Raw genomic sequence first — 24,508 nt, 5'->3', positions numbered from 1 at the left:
TGAGTTCTGTATAGTTCTCCCATAGGGCTGAGTTCTGTATAGTTCTCCCATAGGGATGAGTTCTGTATAGTTCTCCCATAGGGATGAGTTCTGTATAGTTCTCCCATAGGGATGAGTTCTGTATAGTTCTCCCATAGGGATGAGTTCTGTATAGTTCTCCCATAGGGATGAGTTCTGTATAGTTCTCCCATAGGGATGAGTTCTGTATAGTTCTCCCATAGGGATGAGTTCTGTATAGTTATCCCATAGGGATGAGTTCTGTATAGTTCTCCCAAAGGGCTGAATTCTGTATAGTTCTCCCATAGGACTGAATTCTAACTTAAACAACACACACATAACTTTGTTTTATGCTTTTACCTAAAGTGACGTCAACTGAGAGATATCAATGTTCTGGTGTCTGGTGTAGGATAAGGAGAGGAGGGAAGGAATGAGAATGAAGGAGATGAATGGAGGGAGGAAGGGAGGAGATGATAGGAGGGAAGGAGGAAGGTAATTGACTGGTGCTTGGCTGGATGCCCATCCCATTGATCCTGGCTTGGTGTGTGTGTGTGTAACATTCCCAGCTCCTTAATTAGACAGAAGAATACCTTTACAGGAAGAGAGCCAGGGTGAGAGAATAAAAGCACCAGACATTCTCCTCTGATGCTAATGGTAGAGCGGTAATGGGGGCTGTGGGTGTGTGTGTATTTTAGGGGACTGGCGTCAGTGATTATCTGCCTATAGGCAGGTGAGCCGTGGGATAGAGCAGGGTTGGCCAACCCTCTTCTTGGAGAGGTAAGGGACGTGCAGGTTTTTGCACCTGCCCTGCTCTAACACATCTGATTCAGCTATTGAGCTGCTCATCAGGACATTGATTAGTCAAATCAGGTGTGCTGGAGCAAACTCTGCAGAAGGAGGGTTGGCCACCCCTGGTTTAACGTTAGACAAAACCAATGAGACTGTGTAGTTATGGCAGGGATATGAGCAGTGGAAGGAGAGAGAGAGAGAGAGAGAGAGAGAGAGAGGAGTAGAGCAGGATATTAAGAGGCTGTTAATCTGACTATATTGTAATATGTAAACAGATTAAATACTCACAATCTGTCTGTTGCACAGTATTAACAGCAGCAGTGCACAACCTCTCTCTCTATCCCTCTCCATCCCTGTCTCTCCATCCCTGTCTCTCCATCCCTCTCCCTCCATCCCTGTCTCTCCCTCATCCCTCTCTCTCCATTCCTCTATCTCCATCCCTCTCTCCCAGCCTCTCCATCCCTCTCTTTCCATTCCTCTCTCTCACTCTACCTCCATCCCTCTACTTCTCTCTCCATGCCAAAAAGACAACACTGGACAGTATCACAGGACTTCCCTTTAACACACACACACACACACAGACACACACACACACACACACACACACACAGACACACACACTGTGCTTAACTCCTCGTGTGCTTGAGCTGCGCCTCAGCCTACTCTCCTCCTGCAATTTTCATATTCATGGTCTTAGCCGCAATTACTCTAACAGCGTGGGCGTGTGTGTGTGTGTGTGTGTAATTGCCCCCCTGCTATCAGATGTAAGCACATACAGTATAATTTCAGTGAGTGAATGATTTTCTAAAACTGCACTTTACTAAATAATGTTCCTTGTTGTCCGATTGGCTGTGTGGAATCAAAATGTATGAAATAATGTTTGCTATGCTGAGGTTTGGGTAAGTGTCTGTGTGTGGGGGGATCACATTGTATTACTGAGTGTTTGGAAATGGGATGACTACACTCCCGTCCATCTCTTCTCTCTCTCCCCCCTTTCTCCTCTCTCGCTCCCCCCTACCCACCCCTCCTCCCTCACTCCCCCAACCCCCCCACTCGCTCCCCCTACCCAGCCCCTCCTCTCTCGTTCCCCCCAACCCACCCCCTCCTCTCTCACTCCCCCCTACCCACCCCCTACTCTCTCGCTCCCCCAACCCACCCCCTCCTCTCTCTCTCGCTCCCACCACCCACCCCCTCCTCGCTCCCCCAACCCACCCCCTCCTCGCTCCCCCCAACCCACCCCCTCCTCTCTCACTCCCCCTACCCACCCCCCTCCTCTCTCTCTCCCCCAACCCACCCCCTCCTCTCTCGCTCCCCCCAACCCACCCCTCCTCTCTCGCTCCCCCCAACCCACCCCCTCCTCTCTCGCTCCCACCACCCACCCCCTCCTCGCTCCCCCAACCCACCCCCCTCCTCGCTCCCCCAACCCACCCCCTCCTCTCTCGCTCCCCCTACCCACCCCTCCTCCCTCACTCCCCCAACCCCCACTCGCTCCCCCCTACCCAGCCCCTCCTCTCTCGTTCCCCCAACCCACCCCTCCTCGCTCCCCCAACCCACCCCTCCTCTCTCACTCCCCTACCCACCCCTCCTCTCTCACTCCCCCTACCCACCCCCTCCTCTCTCTCTCCCCCAACCCACCCCCTCCTCTCTCTCTCCCCCCAACCCACCCCCTCCTCTCTCTCTCCCCCCAACCCACTCCCTCCTCTCTCTCTCCCCCAACCCACTCCCTCCTCTCTCGCTCCCCCAACCCACCCCCCTCCTCTCTCGCTCCCCCTCCTCTCAGTTGCCAGATACCCTTCCTCTCGTCTGACTGAGGCAGGTTGAGTTGAGCTGAGTTGAACAGGAACAGGAGGCCAAATGGAATCAGAGAAACTGCAATTCAAATTAAATTGTTAATGTACCATGCTGTCGGATGCAATGTAACTTGTCATTTGAATTGAAAAAGAGAGAGTGGGGTAGAGATATATGTCATATTCTTCTAATGACTCAAATGTAGGCAGCGAGAGATAGAGCGCAAGAGTAAGGGAAAGGGAAATCTCAAGGAAGGAGTGTAGTAGTCCCCCCCCCCTCTCTGTCTCTCTCTGCCCATATCGATGCTTCAGGGAGGCTCTAGTTTGAAGTGGAGATTCTCTCACTCAGTCATACCAGGTGCCATTTTAGCTCATTTTACATTTAGCCTGCTACACAACACTTTACAGAGGGAGGGAGAGAGGTGATTACACTGTCCCTGTCATTTCCCTCCACCTTCCCATCTTCTTCTTCCTTTATCCTGCTCTTCCTCCTCCCCCTCCTCCTCCTCCCCCTCCTCCTCCACCTCCTCCTCTTCGCCCCCCTCCTCCACCTCTTCCCCCTCCTCCTCCTCCCCCTCCTCCTCCTCCCCTCCTCCTCTTCCCCCTCCTCCTCCTCCTCCTCCTCCTCCCCCTCCTCCTCCCCCTCCTCCTCCTCCCCCGCCTCCTCCCCCTCCTCCTCTTCCCCCTCCTCCTCCTCCCCCCTCCTCCTCCCCCTCCTCTCCTCCCCCTCCTCCTCCCCCTCCTCCTTCCCCTCCTCCTCCCCCTCCTCCTCTTCCCCCTCCTCCTCCTCCTCCTCCTCTTCCCCCTCCTCCTCCCCCTCCTCCTCCCCCTCCTCCTCCTCCCCCCTCCTCCCCCTCCCTCTTCCCCCTCCTCCCCCTCCTCCTCCCCCTCCTCCTCCCCCTCCTCCTCCCACTCCCACCTCTTCCCCCCTCCTCCCCCTCCTCCTCCTCCCCCTCCTCCCCCTCCTCCTCCTCCCCCCTCCTCCTCCCCCTCCTCCCCCTCCTCCTCCCCCTCCTCCTCTTCCCCCCTCCTCCCCTCCTCCCCCTCCTCCTCCTCCTCCCCCTCCTCCTCCTCCCCCTCCTCCTCCCCTCCTCCTCCTCCCCCTCCTACTCCCTCTCTCTGAGACCTAGTAGTGTACACAGCAGTCACAGCACATTAACACTTTAATTAACTCATGTTTTCCTACATCCTCATTTAGCCCAAAGTACCCCCTCTCCTGCCCACGACAGTACCACACACACACACACACACACACACACACACCCTGCGCTGTGCCCTGGTAGACCCCAGAGGTATTACATGCTCTGTATGGCATTAAAAAGCGTCGGAGGGAAGAGTAAAACAAAGGTTTATAAATTACATTCTAATTCCTGTTTTTATTCAGTCCTTTCAGTCCTTTTATCCTGCCATGTAGAGAGGAGAGAGGTGGCTGTTATTTTGGCATTTTCTCTTTATTCAGGAACACAAAAGATAATGTATTCGTCAAGAGGAGGGGGGACGGGGGGACTGGAGGGGCTGGTTTTGTTACATGTCCCAGAGGAGAGCTTCTGCTGGCTGCAAGACAGAGAGAGAGGAGGGGGATGAAGAAATTAAATAAAAAAAGGGAGTGAGAGCTGGCTGGCTGGGCCAAAGGAATAGACGTACCCCTAGAGGATTCTCTCTCTGTTTCTCTTTCTTTCTCTCTCTCTCTCTCTCTCTCTCTCTCTCTCTCTCTCTCTCTCTCTCTCTCTCTCTCTCTCTCTCTCTCTCTCTCTCTCTCTCTCTCTCTCTCTCTCTCTCTCTCTCTCTCTCTCTCTCTCTCTCTCTCTCTCTCTCTCTCTCTCTCTCTCTCTCTCTCTCTCTCTCTCTCTCTCTCTCTCTCTCTCTCTCTCTCTCTCTCTCTCTCTCTCTCTCTCTCTCTCTCTCTCTCTCCAGACAGTCTTTTGTAACCGCTCTCTTATTAGTCTGACTTATGCCTCTTGTCCTCCCTTTCCGTAACCTAACCCTGTACCCCCTCCACTCCGCCATCCCTCCCTCACTCCATCCCTTCTTCCATCCCTCCTGTCCTCAGGGTCTGTTTGTAGCATTCATCCTCCTCCTTCAAAACAGGGAACACTAGTTTAGTCTGCGTTGTGTCGCCTGCTGTGTATAAGACAGCTCAGATGTACAGAGGCAGTAGCTTTGCATGTGGCCTTCAGAGTTTCATATTGCACAGCGGTTTCTGTCTGTGCGTGTGTACATGTTTCCTCCAGATGCACATTGTACAGACATACAGTATAGACAAATGGATAAGAGGGGAGAGGAGAGGAAAGGAGAGGTGGAGATGGAGAGGAGAGAAGTTAAGAGTAGTGTCAGAGAGAGGATAGGACAGAAGAGGAGGAGAGAAGAAAGGAGGAGAGAGGACAGGAGAGGAGAGGAAGAGAGAGGAGAGGAGAGGAGAGGAGAGGAGAGGAGGAGAGACTACAGGAGGAGAGACTACAGGAGAGGAGGAGAGAGGAAGAGAGAGGAGAGGAGGGAGGAGGAGAGAGAGGAGGAGGGAGGAGAGGACAGGAGAGGAAGAGAGAGGAGAGAAAAGGAGGAGAGACTACAGGAGGAGAGACTACAGGAGAGGAGGAGAGAGGAAGAGAGAGGAGAGGAGAGGAGGAGAGACTACAGGAGGAGAGACTACAGGAGAGGAGGAGAGAGGAAGAGAGAGGAGAGGAGGGAGGAGGAGAGAGAGGAGGAGGGAGGAGAGGTCAGGAGAGGAAGAGAGAGGAGAGGAGAGGAGGAGAGACTACAGGAGGAGAGACTACAGGAGAGGAGGAGAGAGGAAGAGAGAGGAGAGGAGGGAGGAGGAGAGAGAGGAGGAGGGAGGAGAGAAGGAGAGAGAGGAGGAGGGAGGAGAGGACAGGAGAGAAGGAGAGAGGAGGAGGTTAAGGTTAGTCAGTATTAACTGGTGACATCTCAATGTCAATGGACCTGCAGAGCTCTGAATCTGTCTTAAATCACCCTTTTACTGCTCACCCTGACTGATTTACACACAGACGCGAATCACACACACGTATGCACATAGGCGCACACACACGCACACAGCCTTGACTCTAACACTCTGTTATGCCTTTAAAGTGCTGAGTCTCATTGATTAAATATTACCTACAGTACAGTACCAGTGGTAGAGGAGCCATCCTGTGTCTGTGTTGTGATTGGACCAGGGAGATCTCAGGGGTGTGGCTCTAACTAAGATGACAGGAGGGAGCAATGAGGAAGGAGAAGACTGATGGGAGGAGGAAGGGAAGGAACGAGGGAGGAGAGGAGAAACAGATCCAGGTGTTTCGGTGTGTTTAATTACTCACCTGTGAGACTAACGGGATGTGCACAGAGCAGACGAGACACACACACACACACACACTTAAGACACTCAGGTGGCACTAATTACTAAAACTGCACCACAGAGAGTGCTACATGGCTGGCAAACATACTCACTCATTCTCTCTCACACACACACACAGCTGCCTCCGATAACCCAATTCACACCAGTCCTCGAGTCCCAGAACCAGCCGAGAGAAAGCGATAGAGAGAGAGAAGGAGAGAGAGATGGAGATATTAGAGGTAGAGAGAATAGAGACAGGTCTCTAGAGACTGTGCTGCTGCAGGCAGTGCTACAGGTAACACACCCATCAGTCACACACACCTGTTACTGTACAGATGGTAGCAGAGAGCGAAAGGGAAGGAGAGAGAGGAAGGGAGAGATAGAAAGCTCACCACAGTGATTCTCTTTCACCTCTGTGGGAGACTTGTGGAGTAAATGGGAGGAGGAAGGAGAGAAGGGGAGGGAGGATTTTAGATCAGTGTTTCTCTGCCTTTTTATAACAGGAAGCAGCAAGCTATGATCCTTCCTCTTTGGAGGACTGTTTACATTACAACGAACACTGTAGAAATGACTATACAGTGTGTAAGGGAGGGAGGTGGGGGTCTGATTGTCTATTCCAGTCACACAGACACACTCCACCTGTCTGTGGCAGCACATTTACTCCTCTCTTCATGCTGGCTGCTTCTCCCCCCCCAGCCACCTCTCCCCTTCTCCCCCCATCAGTAGTATGTATGACTATCATTAGCAGTGGTAGTATGATGGATGGCCACGAGAGGGTTTTCTCTGGCAAGGTGGGACTCTGCGTTAGCACACCATCATTACCTACTCACACACACACACACACACACACACACACACACACGACACACACTCACGTGGGAGCTCAAACACTGAGTGTGAAACAATTCAGGATGGGACTGTTCTAATCATTCACGCTGCATACATGATGTCTGTTTGTGTGTGTGTGTGTGTTTGTCCACACAATGTTTGTTTGTGTGTGTGTTTGTACAATTCTTGGAAATTCAAAATGCAAATATGTCCTGAGCCCAAATGACCAATAATGACTCATATTCTGTCTGCCAGAGAACCCAACCTGTGTATAACTCCTCTCTGAGGGCTAATCAGTGTGTGTGTGTGTGTGTGTGTGTGTGTGTGTGTGGGTGTGGGTGTGTGGGTGGGTGTGGGTGTGTGTGTGGGTGTGGGTGTGTGGGTGGGTGTGGGTGTGTGTGTGTGTGTGTGTGTGTGTGGGGGTGTGGGTGTGTGTGTGTGTGTGTGGGTGTGTGTGTGTGTGTGTGTGTGTGTGGGTGGGTGTGGGTGTGTGGGTGGGTGTGGGGGCTCTTCAGTAGCGGATGTGTATGGGTTATATAAGAGATAAGAGGATGATAGTCAGTCACTCTGTCAGCTGTTTTATGACAAGCTGAAGTATTTGTTACCTTGAACCTTGAGGAGCTGTGTCAACTCTTCTACATGTGTGTGTAGTTGCTGTACCTATGAGTATGAAAATGGGAGAGAGAGAGATGGTGAGGAGAGAAAGGAGGGTGACGACTGACTGTCTCAGAGTAAATTATCTGCGCTGGCCAATGGGTGCTTTGGACTTTAGATTAGATTGTGTTATTGAGACACACTGCTGTTCATTATCTACCTCACCATGATACAACACCTCTCCTCTTCTGGGATCCCTCCCTCCCTCCCTCCCTCCCTCCCTCCCTCCCTCCCTCCTCCCTCCCCCCTCCCTCCCTCCCTCCCTCCCTCCCTCCCTCCGTGACAGTAGTGTGTGACTGTGTGTGACAGGACAGGAGTGATTAACTATAGTGAATAATGCATAACTGCATCCCTCATTAACCCCCAGTCTTCTGCTCCACTGGCTCCTACTCCTATATTTAGACGGAGGTGTGTTCCTGTGCTCCATCCAGAGATCCAGCATATCACTCACCTGTTTAGGCTGGCCTGTTGTGTCTCCTGTTGTTGGCTACTTGGGGAGTTCAGTCTCTGAGGAGATCTATTAGAGGAGATGTAATGTATTATGACAGAGCATCACAGGGTGGCCAATCCTATCCACAAAGTACTTTCTCATGTGAAAATCTCACGTTGACATATGGAATTGCAAGTTCACATGTGAAAATAAATCACGTGAAAATCAAATTTGCAGTTTCACATGTAAGAAAACTCAAAATCTCAAACATCAAATTTTGATGTTGTTCCAAACGTCAAATTTCGAAGTGTTTGGTTACTTCTCTGTTTCGTTCCAAGGTTAAGTTTAGGCATTAACTCTGAATTCATAAGGTTATGCATTAACTCCTAATGGTTATGGTAAGGCTTAAGGCAGCGTTTCCCAAACTCGGTGCACGGTTTGGTTTTTGCCCTAACACTACACAGCTGATTCAAATTATGAAAGCTTGATGATTAGTTGATTATTTGAATCAGCTGTGTAGTGCTATGGTAAAAAACAAAACGTGCACTCCTTGGGGTCCTGAGGACCAAGTTTGGGAAACCCTGGGTTAAGGTTTGGGATAGGCTTAAAATAAAAAAAATAAAAACAACTTTCTATCACTGAATTCGAACATGCAACCTTTGGAACCAGAGGTAGATCCGTACAACCGTGTGCCAAATCCTACTTGAAGGTAACAGCGCTCACTGTTGCCCCTATTGAACGGTTTCCACGTCATCTCTCGAGGTCCTCAGAAATGGAGGGACGTCGAATACTGACTTGTATTACGGGTGACCTACCTGGATTTTTTCAAATGATTTTTTTGGGAAGGGTAAGAGAGGAAGCAAAGAGGATGTACACACTGGTTAACTATTAAAGTCACATGTCTGACAGAGAGGCTTTGGTTTGCTGGCTGTGTGATGGCGGCAGAGGAACAGACAGGTGAACTGGTCCAAATTTACATCGTAACAGAGTAACAAGGCACATGGGAGACATACACATAGAACATAACCCGTTTGATCTCTATTTTCCCCTTAAAACACGACAATAGGAATTCCCTGTAGAACACAACACACATCTTTCATATCTACAGCCCCACGTCTAGAAATAGACTGAGTGATAGAGAAGTAAGGTTTGTGTGCGTGTGTGCATCCGTGCGACTATCATGTGTGTCTTTTGGCTGAATAAGATACCGTATGAGGCAGGATATTTATGTCTTCAGAATAATGATTGGCAGCAGCTAATGGGGATCCTTAATAAATACAAATACAAATTGATGCTGACAATGTGAATGTGACGTTTGCTGCTTTGCCACTACCATGTCGGAAGACCCACATCAGCTCTCAGAGCTGACACAGGCTTTAGTTCAGTGGGCTAACACAGTCTGGAGACACACAGAGGACCTGGATTGGATACCTGTTAGGTCATATGAGGTCCCAATTAACAGTCCCAGACAGTCTCCTCTCCTCCGTCTCTCCTCTCCTCCATCTCTCCTCTCCTCCATCTCTCCACTCCTCCTTTCTCCTCTCCTCCATCTCTCCACTCCTCCTTTCTCCTCTCCTCCATCTCTCCACTCCTCCTTTCTCCCTGGGCTGTGTGGTGTCTGTCTCTATCCTTTTTCCCTCTCTGGGCTGGGTAGAGCAGTGTAGCGCTTGTGTGGTAGTATTCTACAGTCATCTGGTTTCTGGAGTTCTCAGGAGAGGTGGAACAGCTGGTAGGTACAATAACTTTGAGCTATACGCATCGCTGTGACATTGTTCTTTGTCGCTTTGGAGCTAGGGTGAGATCATGGTGGTGGTGTGTATATGTATGTGTGCCTCACAGTACGAAAATGTATGCACTCACTACTGTAAGTTGCTCTGGATAAGAGCGGTTGCTAAATTACTAAAATGTAAATGCTTGAGTGCGTGTGTGTGTGTGTGTGTGCCTGCTTGCGTGTGTGTGTATGTGTGTGTTTTGACTTGGTTAGATCGTTTGTCGTTAGAGAATGGTCTTAGAGACCTGCTAACTAACAACAGACAGACAGTATAACCTGTAACCAGTGACATCGACCACCTGTAGGTATACCTGTAGACCTGGGTGTGTAACGTCACCTGCTGTAAACACTACTGCTGCTTACTTAGACTGCATGTGAGTGTGAGAGAGAGAGGTTCTTTATGAACACAGAGAGAGGGGGAGGATAGGGGTGAGATAGGGGGGAGGAGAGGGGTGAGAAAGAAGAATGAGAGAAAGGTAGTTTATTATTCGGAGAGAGCTGAGTGGCTGAATGAGTGTAGCTGCTAATTTCACCCTGAGCCTGATGGACAGAACACAATTAACCTGAGAGAGAGTGAAGGAGAGGGAGAGGGGGACATTTACATTGACCAGGAACAGAAAGAGAATAGACTGTGCAGGGTTTGCCCTTGCTGCCCTCCCTCCTCCATCTCTCTCTCTGCCAGTGTGCCTGTAGAAACAGATGATTTCTGGGCATTAAGCTCCTCTTGGCAGGGCCCGGTTTATGCACACACACACACACACACAACTTTTGGCTGCGCCCCACTTACTGGCATCCAATTTACCTCTTGTTTCCTCCTCCTGTCCTCCTGTCCTCCTCTCCTCCTGTCCTCCTCTCCTCCTCTCCTCCTCTCCTCCTCTCGTTCTGCAGACACACTAAGCCGGGTTCATGTCTCCCTCTCTTAGCTCAGCTCAAACCAGCACAACAAGACAGGACAGCTGATTTATACAGTAGAACAGAGTTCTCAACCTTTTTATACCAGAGACCAACTTATGGTCCTTTCTCCTTCATGGCTTACATTCAAACTAAAACAGAACTGTCCAAATCAGCGAACATTTCAGTATTCAGGATTGTTGTAAATGGCGGTTTTGTTGTAGTTGTTGTTGTTATGCTTCTTAATTGTGTGATATGTTAATGCTGAGCCACCGTTATAGGACAACATGCTGAATATCTTCCTCCTCTCTCTGAATTCTGTAGTTTCTACCTCAGGGTATTTTAGCCTAGATTAGAAATATCTGTCTTTCCCCAGAGAAATCCACCAGATGCCACGCACACACATGCGCACACACACACCGCAGGTACACGCACACACACAAACACACACACACACTCATGCACACACACCGATGGCATGCGCACACACACGGATGGCACGCGCACACTCATACACTGCCTTTCACCCAAGGAGAAGGGTGGTTTCAACACTTACTAACATATGACAACATTACCAGACAGATCAACAGCTAAACAGTCTGTTAGAAATAAAGAACAGTCTGGTAGAAATAAAGAACAGTCTGGTAGAAATAAAGAACAGTCTGGTAGAAATAAAAAAAGTCTGGTAGAAATAAAGAACAGTCTGGTAGAAATAAATAGAAATAAAGAACAGTCTGTTAGAAATAAAGAACAGTCTGGTAGAAATAAAGAACAGTCTGGTAGAAATAAAGAACAGTCTGGTAGAAATAAAGAACAGTCTGGTAGAAATAAAGAACAGTCTGGTAGAAATAAAGAACAGTCTGGTAGAAATAAAGAACAGTCTGGTAGAAATAAATAGAAATAAAGAACAGTCTGGTAGAAATAAATAGAAATAAAGAACAGTCTGGTAGAAATAAAGAACAGTCTGGTAGAAATAAATAGAAATAAAGAACAGTCTGGTAGAAATAAATAGAAATAAAGAACAGTCTGGTAGAAATAAAGTACAGTCTGGTAGAAATAAATAGAAATAAAGAACAGTCTGGTAGAAATAAAGAACAGTCTGTTAGAAATAAAGAACAGTGTGGTAGAAATAAATAGAAATAAAGAACAGTCTGGTAGAAATAAATAGAAATAAAGAACAGTCTGTTAGAAATACAGAACAGTCTGTTAGAAATAAAGAACAGTCTGGTAGAAATAAAGAACAGTCTGGTAGAAATAAAGAACAGTCTGGTAGAAATAAATAGAAACAAAGAACAGTCTGGTAGAAATAAATATAAATAAAGAATAGTCTGGTAGAAATAAAGAACAGTCTGGTAGAAATAAAGAACAGTCTGGTAGAAATAAATAGAAATAAAGAACAGTCTGTTAGAAATAAAGAACAGTCTGGTAGAAATAAATAGAAATAAAGAACAGTCTGGTAGAAATAAATATAAATAAAGAATAGTCTGGTAGAAATAAAGAACAGTCTGGTAGAAATAAAGAACAGTCTGGTAGAAATAAATAGAAATAAAGAACAGTCTGTTAGAAATAAAGAACAGTCTGGTAGAAATAAATAGAAATAAAGAACAGTCTGGTAGAAATAAATAGAAATAAAGAACAGTCTGGTAGAAATAAATAGAAATAAAGAACAGTCTGGTAGAAATAAAGAACAGTCTGGTAGAAATAAATAGAAACAAAGAACAGTCTGTTAGAAATAAAGAACAGTCTGGTAGAAATAAAGAACAGTCTGGTAGAAATAAATAGAAATAAAGAACAGTCTGGTAGAAATAAATAGAAATAAAGAACAGTCTGGTAGAAATAACGGATATCTAGCTGAAGCTATTTTCATGCCTTAAAAGAGGTAGTAGAGAGAAAAGGGAGAATAAAAAGAGAGGGGGAGGGGAGTGGGAGGGGGGAGGGGGGGATGTGCTGGAGGTTGCATTAGTGTCCTTTCTCCTTCCTCTCTGTCGCTCTCCTCTCTCTCCCTTCATTCTGCAGCAGAGTGATCATAATAGCAGTGATTGGAGTGACTCATACAGTACAGTACATCTCCAGCATGTTTCACTCAGATAAAGAATATTGTCAGCGGTTCCTGGCTTGCGTTTGTGCGTGCGCGTGTGCATGTGCCTGCTTCTCTTTATGTTCATGTGTTCTGGCTGTAGGAATGGTCTGTCTGTAGGAATGCTGTGGGTGTCCTGTGTTCCCCATTATGGACAATTGTCAACTCACAGGCGACAGATAGACGAAGGGTACATAGGGGCATGAGGGGTTGAGGACAGACTGTTAAGAAGGAGGGGGCAGGGAGGAGGGAAGGATGTCTAATCCCTCCCCTATGTCCTCCATAGTGTTCCTGGGAGAGTTTCTGTATTGATGTGCTGCTGCAAAATAATACATGTACTAACCATCTCTCGCTCCCTTTCTCTCCCTGTCTCCTCTCTTCTCTCTCTTTTTCCCCAGCTCTCTGTAAGTGTGTGTGGGATGTCGTGTCAGGGCTAGATCTCCTTCTTCTCCCATGATCCTGTGGGCCCATACACACACTCGGCGCCCACACACACACACACGGCGCCCCCACAAACACGCACGCAATCGACGCTGACGTTGTGAAGTGGACCCTCGTAGCCAGACCGGAGCAGAACCCGGATCGAACCGGCCGTTGGGCCGGCGGGGCGGAGCCTGATGATGTCAACAGAGGCGGAGCTACAGCCAGCTGTCAGGCCCAGCGTCAGGAGAGACTCCAGGAGGAAAGGTAATAATGCTTCATAACGGCTTCATAATGCTTCATAAGGCCTTCATGTTAAGTGTTACGGTGTTACGGTGCTTCTGTGTTAAGTGTTACGGTGCTGTCATTTGATTATTCATCTTCAGGTGCAAAGGCAGGTGTTGAGCTGTAGGTTACAGGTGTATGGGTACAGGTGTTGGGGCAGAGGTGATGCCAGTGTGTGTGTGCCCATCTCTCTCAGCGCCAGACAGGTACCCATGTGTCCTCACTCCCAGACCCAGCCCATCAGTCACACAGTGATTCACTAAACAGTAGGTGTCCCAAAGCGGGCACTCTGTCACTGACACTGGCACAACACTTTATGGATGTAAACACACAAATGCAATTGTATTTGTTTGAAATGTCTTCCACCCAGAGCCAGTCTGTGAACCCTGTAGAAACCGTGTTAGGGGATCAGAGGTAGGCAACCCTGTTCCTGGAGAGCCGCAGGGTATGCAGGATTTTGCTTTAACTGACCTGGAAGACCAGGTGTGTTGAATTTTGTGAGTTCAGTGATTGACTAAATTCAACACACCAGGTCTTCCAGGTCGGTTAAAGCAAAATCCATACCCTGCGACTCTCCAGGAACAGGGTTGCCTACCCCTGCTTTAGGGGAATGGGGAAATATGTTGTGTTTTCCTATTTTCCTCCCGTGTGTGTGTGTGTCTCATAGGCCTGCTCTGCTCTATGAGCTCCATGTATTTTGAGGTTTCAGATCCAGTCTGCTACTCCATATAGAGGACTGACCCAGAAACCTATTGTACACATAACCTCTCCACCTCTCCTCCTTTATCCTCCATCTCTATCTTCACCTCTCTGTCCCCATCTCTCTCTCTCTCTCGTTTTGTCTTCCTCTCCCCCCTCTCTCCCTATCTTTGTTTCAGTAGTGTTTTCAGGCCTAATAAATGAGAGCTGTCTACCCCCTCTCCCCCCGCCGGGCTGGTAGTTAGTATGCTGTTACAATCGCAGGCCGTCTCTGCTAGAGAAGGTGATAAAGCTGTTACAGTGGTCACACACACTTACATACACACATACACACTCAGGATGATAAAAAAACAGTGACAGTGGGACAGCTGAGGACCATTAAGCCTAAATGAGGGATCCCATGGCTACCAACATCACTGTGACTGCAGGCTGTTGCCTCATATCAATGGAGTGCTTCTCTCTTTCTGTTCCTAGCTCTCTACTGAGGAAACATTTAACGTATCTCTAATGTTCAGACCTCTAAATGACCTCTCTGTGTCTGACAGGAGAGAGGGAAAGACTGAGAACGAGAGAGAGATAGATAGAGAGAAAAGCCCCATAAGAACCTAATGAAAATAATTGTTGTGATGTGTGTGTGTGTGTATACCTGTGTGCCTATGTGATCAACTGGACCTCAAACCCTGGTCTCCTGCACACCACAAGACTAGGTTAGACTGATGAGCTAAAGTGTGTGTGTGTCTGTGCGCAGTGGTCTCCTCCAGACTGTTCATATGGTTGTTTGACCGCACCAGTAACTTGTCTCCATAGCAACAGTTACTCGCCGCACATAATTTCCACACATGGAAGCGTCCCGTATGTCACACACATACTCTCTCACCCACACACACACCAATGATGCCTCTCTACCATGATGCCTCTCTACCATGATGCCTCTCTACCATGATACCTCTCTACCATGATACCTCTCTACCATGATGCCTCTCTACCATGATGCCTCTCTACCATAATACCTCTCTACCATGATGCCTCTCTACCATGATGCCTCTCTACCATGATACCTCTCTACCATGATGCCTCTCTACCATGATGCCTCTCTACCATGATGCCTCTCTACCATGATGCCTCTCTACCATGATGCCTCTCTACCATGATACCTCTCTACCATGATGCCTCTCTACCATGATACCTCTCTACCATGATGCCTCTTTACCATGATGCCTCTCTACCATGATGCCTCTCTACCATGATACCTCTCTACCATGATGCCTCTCTACCATGATACCTCTCTACCATGATGCCTCTCTACAAGACCAACTCAACGCATTTTATGCACGCTTCGACAATAACAACACCATACCGTGCATGAGGGCCCCCACCGAACCAGAGGACAGGGTGATCTCGCTCTCCGAGGCCGACGTGAGTAAGGTCTTTAATCAGGTCAACACTCACAAGGCTGCGTTCCAGGGCGCGTTCTCAGAGAATGAGCAGATCAGCTGGCAGGTATATTCACGGTCATTTAAAATAAAATAAAATAAAATTTTATTTGTCACATGCACTGAATACAGCAGGTAAGGACCTTACCGTGAAATGCTTACTTACAAGCCCTTAACCAACAATGCAGTTCAAGAAATAGAGTTAAGAAAATATTTACTAAATAAACTAAAGTAAAAAATCTAATAAAAAGTAACACAATAAAATAACAATAACGAGACTATATACAGGGGGTACGGGTACCGAGTCAATGTGCGGGGGTACAGGTTAGTCGTAGTAATTTTCAACATCTCCTTGTCCCAGTCTGTAATCCCCAAATGTCTTAAAGAGATACTTCGGTATTTTGGGATAGAGTCAGACAAACTCATGGATACCATTTTTATGTCTCTGCGTGCAGTTTGAAGGATGTCAATTCCATCCTCTCATAATAGTCCCGGAGCAAACTACTCACTTTCTGAGGTCCTTGGTCTGTGTGTTATTATCTATATTCAGGGCAACTAGCCACTTTTGGTCATGGAGTGTATTTTCCGTAGTCTACTTCGAGAACACAAACTCTCACATCTTTCACAGCAAAGGATGAGCGAGCTAGCGAGGGAGGGAGAGAGAGAGATGGGAGGGGCACAGCCAGGCATAGGTAGGCATGTCAGCCACCAGGCAGACAGTCAGAACTGTGCATCGGTAATCAAAAGATATAGGCTATCGCAATGCAGTATTTTGCTATTTCTTGGCTTGCAATGTCTCACGCAAGTTCACTAAAGTAGGGGCTATCAATGAGTAAGTAGGCTGAGCTATTCTACACACAACAGACCAAAGACCAAACACACACTAGCGTTTTTTATAGAGAAGAGAAAGAGGTGCAGGCGAGGGAGAGAGCGGGTCGGGGCAGGCAGAGAGAGAGTCAGAACCGTGGCTATATCTTGGTAATCTGTATCTAGCAATGCCTCGTAAATTCACCAAAAGTATATTAAAGTATATATTAGGCTATCAGTGAGTATGGCTAAGCTATTCTTCATAGTGCCAGTGAATTGAAGTTGAACATCGCCAAATGCATCAGTTTAATTAGACCTAAATGTGCAATAAAAAGTATTGCCTATAGCTTATTTAATGAAACTCTGGCTGGCTGTTGATATCCTAAGTCAGGGCTCTCCAACCCTGTTCCTGGAGAGCTACCTTCCTGTAGGTTTTCACTCCAACCCCAGTTGTAACTAACCTGATTCAGTTTATCAAGCAGCTAATTATTGAATCCGATGCGCTAGATTAGGGTTGGAATGAAAACCTACAGGATGGGAGCTCTCCACGAACAGGGTTGGAGAGCCCTGTCCTAGGCAGTAGATCGCAAAGCAGCATCCCCGCTAAACTTTTTGGAAATGGCAAGTTCACTTTCTCATCCATAAACACAGTCAAGCGCAAATACGGTTCAGCAGCTCAAATCAGATGGATGTGGGGCATTGTTATTAGGAAGGACGTCTACCATGGATGGATCGCTAAAATAATGATTATGATCACACTTCCTCAATTTAAATATTATGGGTAGACCTATACATTTAGCAGCCAAGCACGAGTTATCAGTTATCAATAATTACAAAACCAACGTCTCTAGTAATACCGTCTGAATAGAGCTAGAACAAGGAAAATAATAGGCTTATCAGTGTAGAGTGCGCCGCATCATCCCATGGGATCCGTCAAGGCTGCACACAGCAGAAATATCACTGAAATATTCTAGTTCCTACACATCACCTTCTATATTAAAACAAAATAGGCCTTTTATAGGCAAATGGGCAGCATCATGCTCATGTCAGTCCTCTAGAACGCAAATGTAGTCTTCCTAGTAGGACTTTGCAATAATGAGATGGTGTGTATGTGTGTGCGCATCCGTTTCAGCGTGTTTTGGGAGTCTAGCAAGAGTCAACTCCTTTCGACTCTAATAAAAAATCCTGGAGTCATGCACCACTATAGCCAGCTGTGTTGACACTTGCGCACAGCCTAACCTTGCGCCCACCATCACAGCGGATGAATGAAATGCGTTAAAAAACAATAAATCCAAAAATAAATGTTTTTCAAATAATCAACTATAATCAAAATATTATTATTTCATATATACTTGTAAAGAATACTTAGAGTACCAAGTGCTAACCACCCAGCTTTGGAGTAGTTCGGAGGTCTATTTCCCTGCTTTTGAGAGGAGCTGGCTAGTAGATACCCATAGACTTCCAGCAGTTGGGTTAAACTAACCATATGCTACCTTCAACTTCCTTCAAACTGCACGCAGAGACATAAAAATGGTATCCATGAGTTTGTCTGACTCTGGGTATAAAGGAAATTACCCAATCTCACAATACCGAAGTATCCCTTTAAGATGACTACCGTCATTCATGTTCCCAAGAACGCTAAGGCTTCATGCCACAATGACTACTGCCCTGTAGCACGCACATCTATAATCATGAAGTGCTTTGAAAGGCTGGTTATGGCACACATCAACTCCATCATCCCAGACACCCAGACATACCGCCCCAACAGATCCATAGACGACGCAATCTCAATAGCACTCCAGACTGCCCTCACCCACCTAGATAAGAGAAATACCTCTGTGAGAATGCTGTTAGTTGACTATAGCTCAGCGTTCAACACCATTGTCCCCTCCAAGCTCGTCACCAAGCTTAGGACCCTGGGACTGAACACTTCCCTCTGCAACTGGATCCTGGACTTCCTGATGGGCCGACCTCAGGTAGTGAGGGTAGGCAACGTCACCTCCGCCGCGATGACCCTCAACACAGGCTCCCTCAGGGTTGCGTGCTTAGTCCCCTCCTGTACTCCCTGTTCACCCACGACTGCGTGGCCACGCATGACTCCAACACCATCAAGTTTGTTGATTTCACAGTGGAGCGGGTTGAACGCTTCAAGTTCCTCGGGGTCCAAATCACTAAGGACTTAAAATGGTCCACACACACGCGCACAGTCGTGAAGAAGGCGCAACAACGCCTCTTCACCCTCAGGAGGTTGAAAAGGTTTGGCATGGGCCCTCAAATCCTCAAAAGGTTATACAGCTGCACCATTGAGAGCATCTTGACTGGCTGCATCACTGCTTGGTATGGCAACAGCACCACCCTCGATTGCATAGCGCTACAGAGGGTGGTGCGGACAGCCCAGTACATCACTGGGGCCCAGCTCTCTGCCATCCAGGACCTCTATATCAGGCGGTGTGAAAGGAAGGCCCGAAAAATCGTTAAAAGACTCCAGCCACCCAAGCCATAGACTGTTCTCTCAGCTTCCGCACGGCAAGCAGTACCAGTGCATCAAGTCTGACACCAACAGGCTCCTAAACAGCTTCTATCCCCAAGCCATAAGACTGCTAAATAGCTAACAGAATGGCTACATGGACTATCTGAGTTGACTCTTGTATCTTATTTGTATTTTGTACTGTCTCTATGCACACTCACAGGACTCTACACACTCACACACACTGACACTCCAACACACACATAACATGCACACACATTTATACTGACTCTACACACGCACACACACTCACATACAATCTTCATTTACGCTGCTGCTACTCTGTTTATCATAAACCCTGATGCCTAGTCACCTTAACCCTATACATATCTACCTCTATCACTCCAGTATCCCTGCACATTGTAAATATGGTACTGGAACTGACCCTGGAACTGACCATGTATATAAACTCAGCAAAAAAAGAAACATCCCTTTTTCATGACCCTGTCTTTCAAAGATAATTTGTAAAAATCCAAATAACTTCACAGATCTTCATTGTAAAGGGTTTAAACACTGTTTCCCATGCTTGTTCAATGAACCATAAACAATGAATGAACATGCACCTGTGGAACGGTCGTTAAGACACTAACAGCTTACAGACGGTAGGCAATTAAGGTCACAGTTATGAAAACTTAGGACACTAAAGAGGCCTTTCTACTGACTCTAAAAACATCAAAAGAAAGATGCCCAGGGTCCCTGCACATCTGCATGAACGTGCCTTAGGCATGCTGCAAGGAGGCATGAGGACTGCAGATGTGGCCAGGGAAATAAATTGCTATGTCCGTACTGTGAGACACCTAAGACAGCGCTACAGGGAGACAGGACGGACAGCTGATCGTCCTCGCAGTGGCAGACCACGTGTAACAACACCTGCACAGGATCGGTATATCCGAACATCACACCTGCGGGACAGGTACAGGATGGCAACAACAACTGCCCGAGTTACACCAGGAACGCACAATCCCTCCATCATGTGCTCAGACTGTCCGCAATAGGCTGAGAGAGGCTGGACTGAGGGCTTGTAGGCCTGTTGTAAGGCAGGTCCTCACCAGACATCACCGGCAACAACGTCGCCTATGGGCACAAACCCACCGTCACTGGACCAGACAGGACTGGCAAAAAGTGCTCTTCACTGACAAGTTGCGGTTTTGTCTCAACAGGGGTGATGGTCGGATTTGCGTTTTTCGCCGAAGGAATGAGCGTTACACCGAGGCCTGTACTCTGGAGCTTGATCGATTTGGAGGTGGAGGGTCCATCATGGTCTGGAGCGGTGTGTCACAGCATCATCGGACTGAGCTTGTTGTCATTGCAGGCAATCTCAACACTGTACGTTACAGGGAAGACATCCTCCTCCCTCATGTGGTACCCTTCCTGCAGGCTCATCCTGACATGACCCTCCAGCATGACAATGCCACCAACCATACTGCTCGTTCTGTGCGTGATTTCCTGCAAGACAGGAATGTCAGTGTTCTGCCATGGCCAGCGAAGAGCCCGGATCTCAATCCCATTGAGCACGCCTGGGACATGTTGGATCGGAGGGTGAGGGCTAGGGCCATTCCTCCCAGAAATGTCCGGGAACTTGCAGGTGCCTTGGTGGAAGAGTGGGGTAACATCTCACAGAAAGAACTGGCAAATCTGGTGCAGTCCATGAGGAGGAGATGCACAGCAGTACGTAATGCAGCTGGTGGCCACACCAGATACTGACTGTTTTGATTTTGACCCCCACTTTGTTCAGGGACACATTATTCAATTTCTGTTAGTCACATGTCTGTGGAACTTGTTCAGTTTTTGTCTCAGTTGTTGAATCTTGTTATGTTCATACAAATATTTACACATGTTAAGTTTGCTGAAAATAAACGCAGTTGACAGTGAGAGGACATTTCTTTTTTTGCTGAGTTTAGCTTATTACTGTCACGATCGTCTGAAGGATGAGACCAACGCGCAGCGCGTGTACCGATAAACATGATGACTTTATTTAATTAAAGTGCAACCACGACAAAACAATAAACCACGATCATGAAGTTCCACGGTGCACTCACCGTAACGGAAACAAAACCCACAAACCCCACAGGAAAACATTCAGAATAAATATGGCTCCCAATCAGAGATAACGAGCCGACAGCTGACACTCGTTACCTCCGATTGGGAGTCATAGACAAACCTAGAAATACAACCAACAGAAAGGCAAACCTAGAAATACAAAACCAAAACAAAAGACACCCTAAATGAAAATAACAACCCTGGCTCAACAATCAGAGTCCCTGGAGCCAGAGTGTTACAGTACCCCCTAAAGGTGCGCACTCCGGGCGCACCAGCACTACTCGTCTAGGGGAGGGTCTGGGTGGGCGTCTGTCCAGGTGGCGGCTCTGGCCCAGGTCGTGGTCCCCACCCCACCATAGTCATTACCCACTTAATATGCCTCCTACACATTACCCCCCCCCAACTACACCCCACTGGGTTAAGGGGCGGCACCGGACTAAGGGGCAGCACCGGACTAAGGACCAGCACCGGGATAAGGGGCAGCACCGGGCTAAGGGGCAGCACCGGGCTAAGGGGGCAGCACCGGGCTAAGGGCCAGCACCGGGATAAGGACCAGCACCAGGCTAAGGAACAGTACCTGACTAAGTGGCAGCACCGGACTGAGGGGCAGCTCCGGACTGAATGGCGGATCCTGGCTGGCTGGCTCTGGCGGATCCTGCTGCTCATGGCTGGCTGACGGATCTGGCTGCTCATGGCAGGCGGAAGGCTCTGGCTGATCCTGTCTGGCAGAAGGCTCTGGCTGATCCTGTCTGGCAGAAGGCTCTGGCTGATCCCGTCTGGCAGAAGGCTCTGGCTGATCCTGTCTGGCGGAAGGCTCTGGCTGATCCTGTCTGGCGGAAGGCTCTAGCGGCTCCGGTCTGGCGGACAGCTCTGATGGCTCATGGCAGACGGGCGGCTTTGCAGACTTTGGGCAGACGGGCAGTTCAGGCCCCGTTGGGCAGACGGGCAGTTCAGGCGCCCGTTGGGCAGACGGGCAGTTCCAGGCGCCCGTTGGGCCGACGGACAGTTCAGGCCCTGTTGGGCAGACGGCAGACTCTGGCCGTCTGAGGCGCATCGTAGGCCTGTGGCGTGGTGCCGGAACTGGAGGTACCGGGCTGAGGACACGCATCACAGGGGCTAGTGCGGGGAGAAGCAACAGGGCATGCTTGGCCCTGGGGACGCACCGTAGGCCTGTTGCGTGGTGCCGGAACTGGAGGTACCGGGCTGAGGACACGCATCACAGGGCTAGTGCGGGGAGAAGCAACAGGGCATGCTGGACCCTGAGAACGCACATAAGGGCTAGTACGGAGAGCCGGAACAGGGCAGACCGGGCTGGCGCAGCGCACCGTATCCATGGTGCGGGGAGCAGGAACAGGCCGGGCTGGGCTGGCGACAGCGCACCGTATCCCTGGTGCGGGTGGCCGGAACAGGCCGGGCCGGGCTGGCGAGCGCACCGTATCCATGGTGCGGGAGCAGGAACAGGCCGGGCTGGGCTGGCCGAGCGCACCGTATCCATGGTGCGGGGAGCAGGAACAGGCCGGGCTGGGCTGGCGACGCGCACCGTATCCCTGGTGCGAGTGGCCGGAACAGGCCGGGCCGGGCTGGCGTAGCGCACCGTATCCATGGTGCGGGGAGCAGGAACAGGCCGGGCTGGGCTGGCGACGCGCACCGTATCCCTGGTGCGAGTGGCCGGAACAGGCCGGGCCGGGCTGGCGTAGCGCACCGTATCCATGGTGCGGGGAGCAGGAACAGGCCGGTCCGTACCGGGAACACACACCACTGGCCTCAACCGAGGATCAGGAACGGGCCGGACCGGACTGGCAACACACGTCAGTCTTTCACGCCGTGCCACAAACACTTCCCTTCCTCTACTCGCCAATGGCTCCCGTATTCCGTTAGCCTTCTCTCCTTTTCTCCCTGTGGCAGCCTCCTGCTGCCCAGCCGCCCAAGCCATGTGCCCCCCCCAAAAAATTTCTTGGGGTTGCCTCTCGTCCTTCCGACGAAAAACCTGCTGCCGCCGATGCTCCTCTCTCGCCAGGGCCTTGATCTTTCCCCAAGGTCCCTTGCCTCCGAGCATGTCCTCCCAGGACCACGATGTGCCCACCTGGGCCATCGCCAGCCTCTCCATCTCCTTGCCCGGCGCCTCCACCCATGTCCAGTCTCTTTGCTCCTGTACACGCTGCTTGGTCTTGGTATGGTGGGTTTTTCTGTCACGATCGTCTGAAGGATGAGACCAACGCGCAGCAGCGTGTACCCGATAAACATGATGACTTTATTTAATTAAAGTGCAACACGACAAAACAATAAACCACGATCATGAAGTTCCACGGTGCACTCACCGTAACGGAAACAAAAACCCACAAACCCCACAGGAAAACATTCAGAATAAATATGGCTCCCAATCAGAGATAACGAGCCGACAGCTGACACTCGTTACCTCCGATTGGGAGTCATAGACAAACCTAGAAATACAACCAACAGAAAGGCGAACCTAGAAATACAAAACCAAAACAAAAGACACCCTAAATGAAAATAACAACCCTGGCTCAACAATCAGAGTCCCTGGAGCCAGAGTGTTACAATTACTTTCTCTTGTTCTTCTTATTTCTTATTTCTATTTCTTGTGTTTTTGTTCTACCTTACATCATTTTTTTGTACTACATTGATATTGATTACTGCATTGTTGGGTTTAGAGCTTGCAAGAAAGGCATTTCACTGTACTTGTGCACGTGACATTAAAACTTTAACAATCAATCAATCAATCAATTTTATTTTATATAGCCCTTCTTACATCAGCTAATATCTCGAAGTGCTGTACAGAAACCCAGCCTAAAACCCCAAACAGCTAGTAATGCAGGTGTAGAAGCACGGTGGCTAGGAAAAACTCCCTAGAAAGGCAAAACCTAGGAAGAAACCTAGAGAGGAACCAGGCTATGAGGGGTGGCCAGTCCTCTTCTGGCTGTGCCGGGTGGAGATTATAACAGAACCATGCCAAGATGTTCAAAAATGTTCATAAGTGACAAGCATGGTCAAATAATAATCAGGAATAAATCTCAGTTGGCTTTTCATAGCCGATCATTAGAGTTTAAAACAGCAGGTCTGGGACAGGTAGGGGTTCCATAACCGCAGGCAGAACAGTTTAAACTGGAATAGCAGCAAGGCCAGGCGGACTGGGGACAGCAAGGAGTCACCACGGCCGGTAGTCCCGACGTATGGTCCTAGGGCTCAGGTCTCTCAGTTGGCTTTTCATAGCCGATCATTTAGAGTTGAAAACAGCAGGTCTGGGACAGGTAGGGGTTTCGTAGCCGCAGGCAGAACAGTTGAAACTGGAATAGCAGCAAGGCCAGGCGGACTGGGGACAGCAAGGTGTCATCATGCCCGGTAGTCCTGACGTATGGTCCTAGGGCTCAGGTTCTCAGAGAGAAAGAGAGAACGAGAGAATTAGAGAGAGCATACTTAAATTCACACAGGACACTGGATAAGACAGGAGAAGTACTCCAGGTATAACCAACTAACCCCAGCCCCCCGACACATAAACTACTGCAGCATAAATACTGGAGGCTGAGACAGGAGCGGTCCGGAGACACTGTGGCCCCATCCGAAGAAACCCCCGGACAGGGCCAAACAGGAAGGATATAACCCCACCCACTCCGCCAAAGCACAGCCCCCGCACCACTAGAGGGATATCCCCAACCACCAACTTACAATCCTGAGACAAGGCCGAGTATAGCCCACAGAGGTCTCCACCACAGCACAAACCAAGGGG

The 24,508-nt window shown here is 48.8% G+C and overlaps 1 protein-coding gene across 5 annotated transcripts in view; it reads left to right on the top strand.

The window, feature by feature from the left end:
* The window catches only part of LOC121533334 (disabled homolog 1), a 235,656-nt gene that overhangs the window by 169,372 nt on the left and 41,776 nt on the right, over window positions 1-24,508 (top strand). For all 5 annotated transcript variants that reach the window (XM_041839167.2, XM_041839170.2, XM_041839169.2 and 2 more), the window contains one exon: window positions 12,951-13,239. In XM_041839167.2, the coding sequence (XP_041695101.1) occupies window positions 13,170-13,239 (70 nt within the window). In that variant the 5' untranslated portion in view covers window positions 12,951-13,169. The remainder of the gene's footprint in view (window positions 1-12,950; window positions 13,240-24,508) is intronic.

This window comes from Coregonus clupeaformis, chromosome 20, assembly GCF_020615455.1.
Source record: "Coregonus clupeaformis isolate EN_2021a chromosome 20, ASM2061545v1, whole genome shotgun sequence".
Lineage (NCBI taxonomy): Eukaryota > Metazoa > Chordata > Actinopteri > Salmoniformes > Salmonidae > Coregonus > Coregonus clupeaformis.
This window is presented reverse-complemented; position numbering and strand designations above follow the sequence as displayed.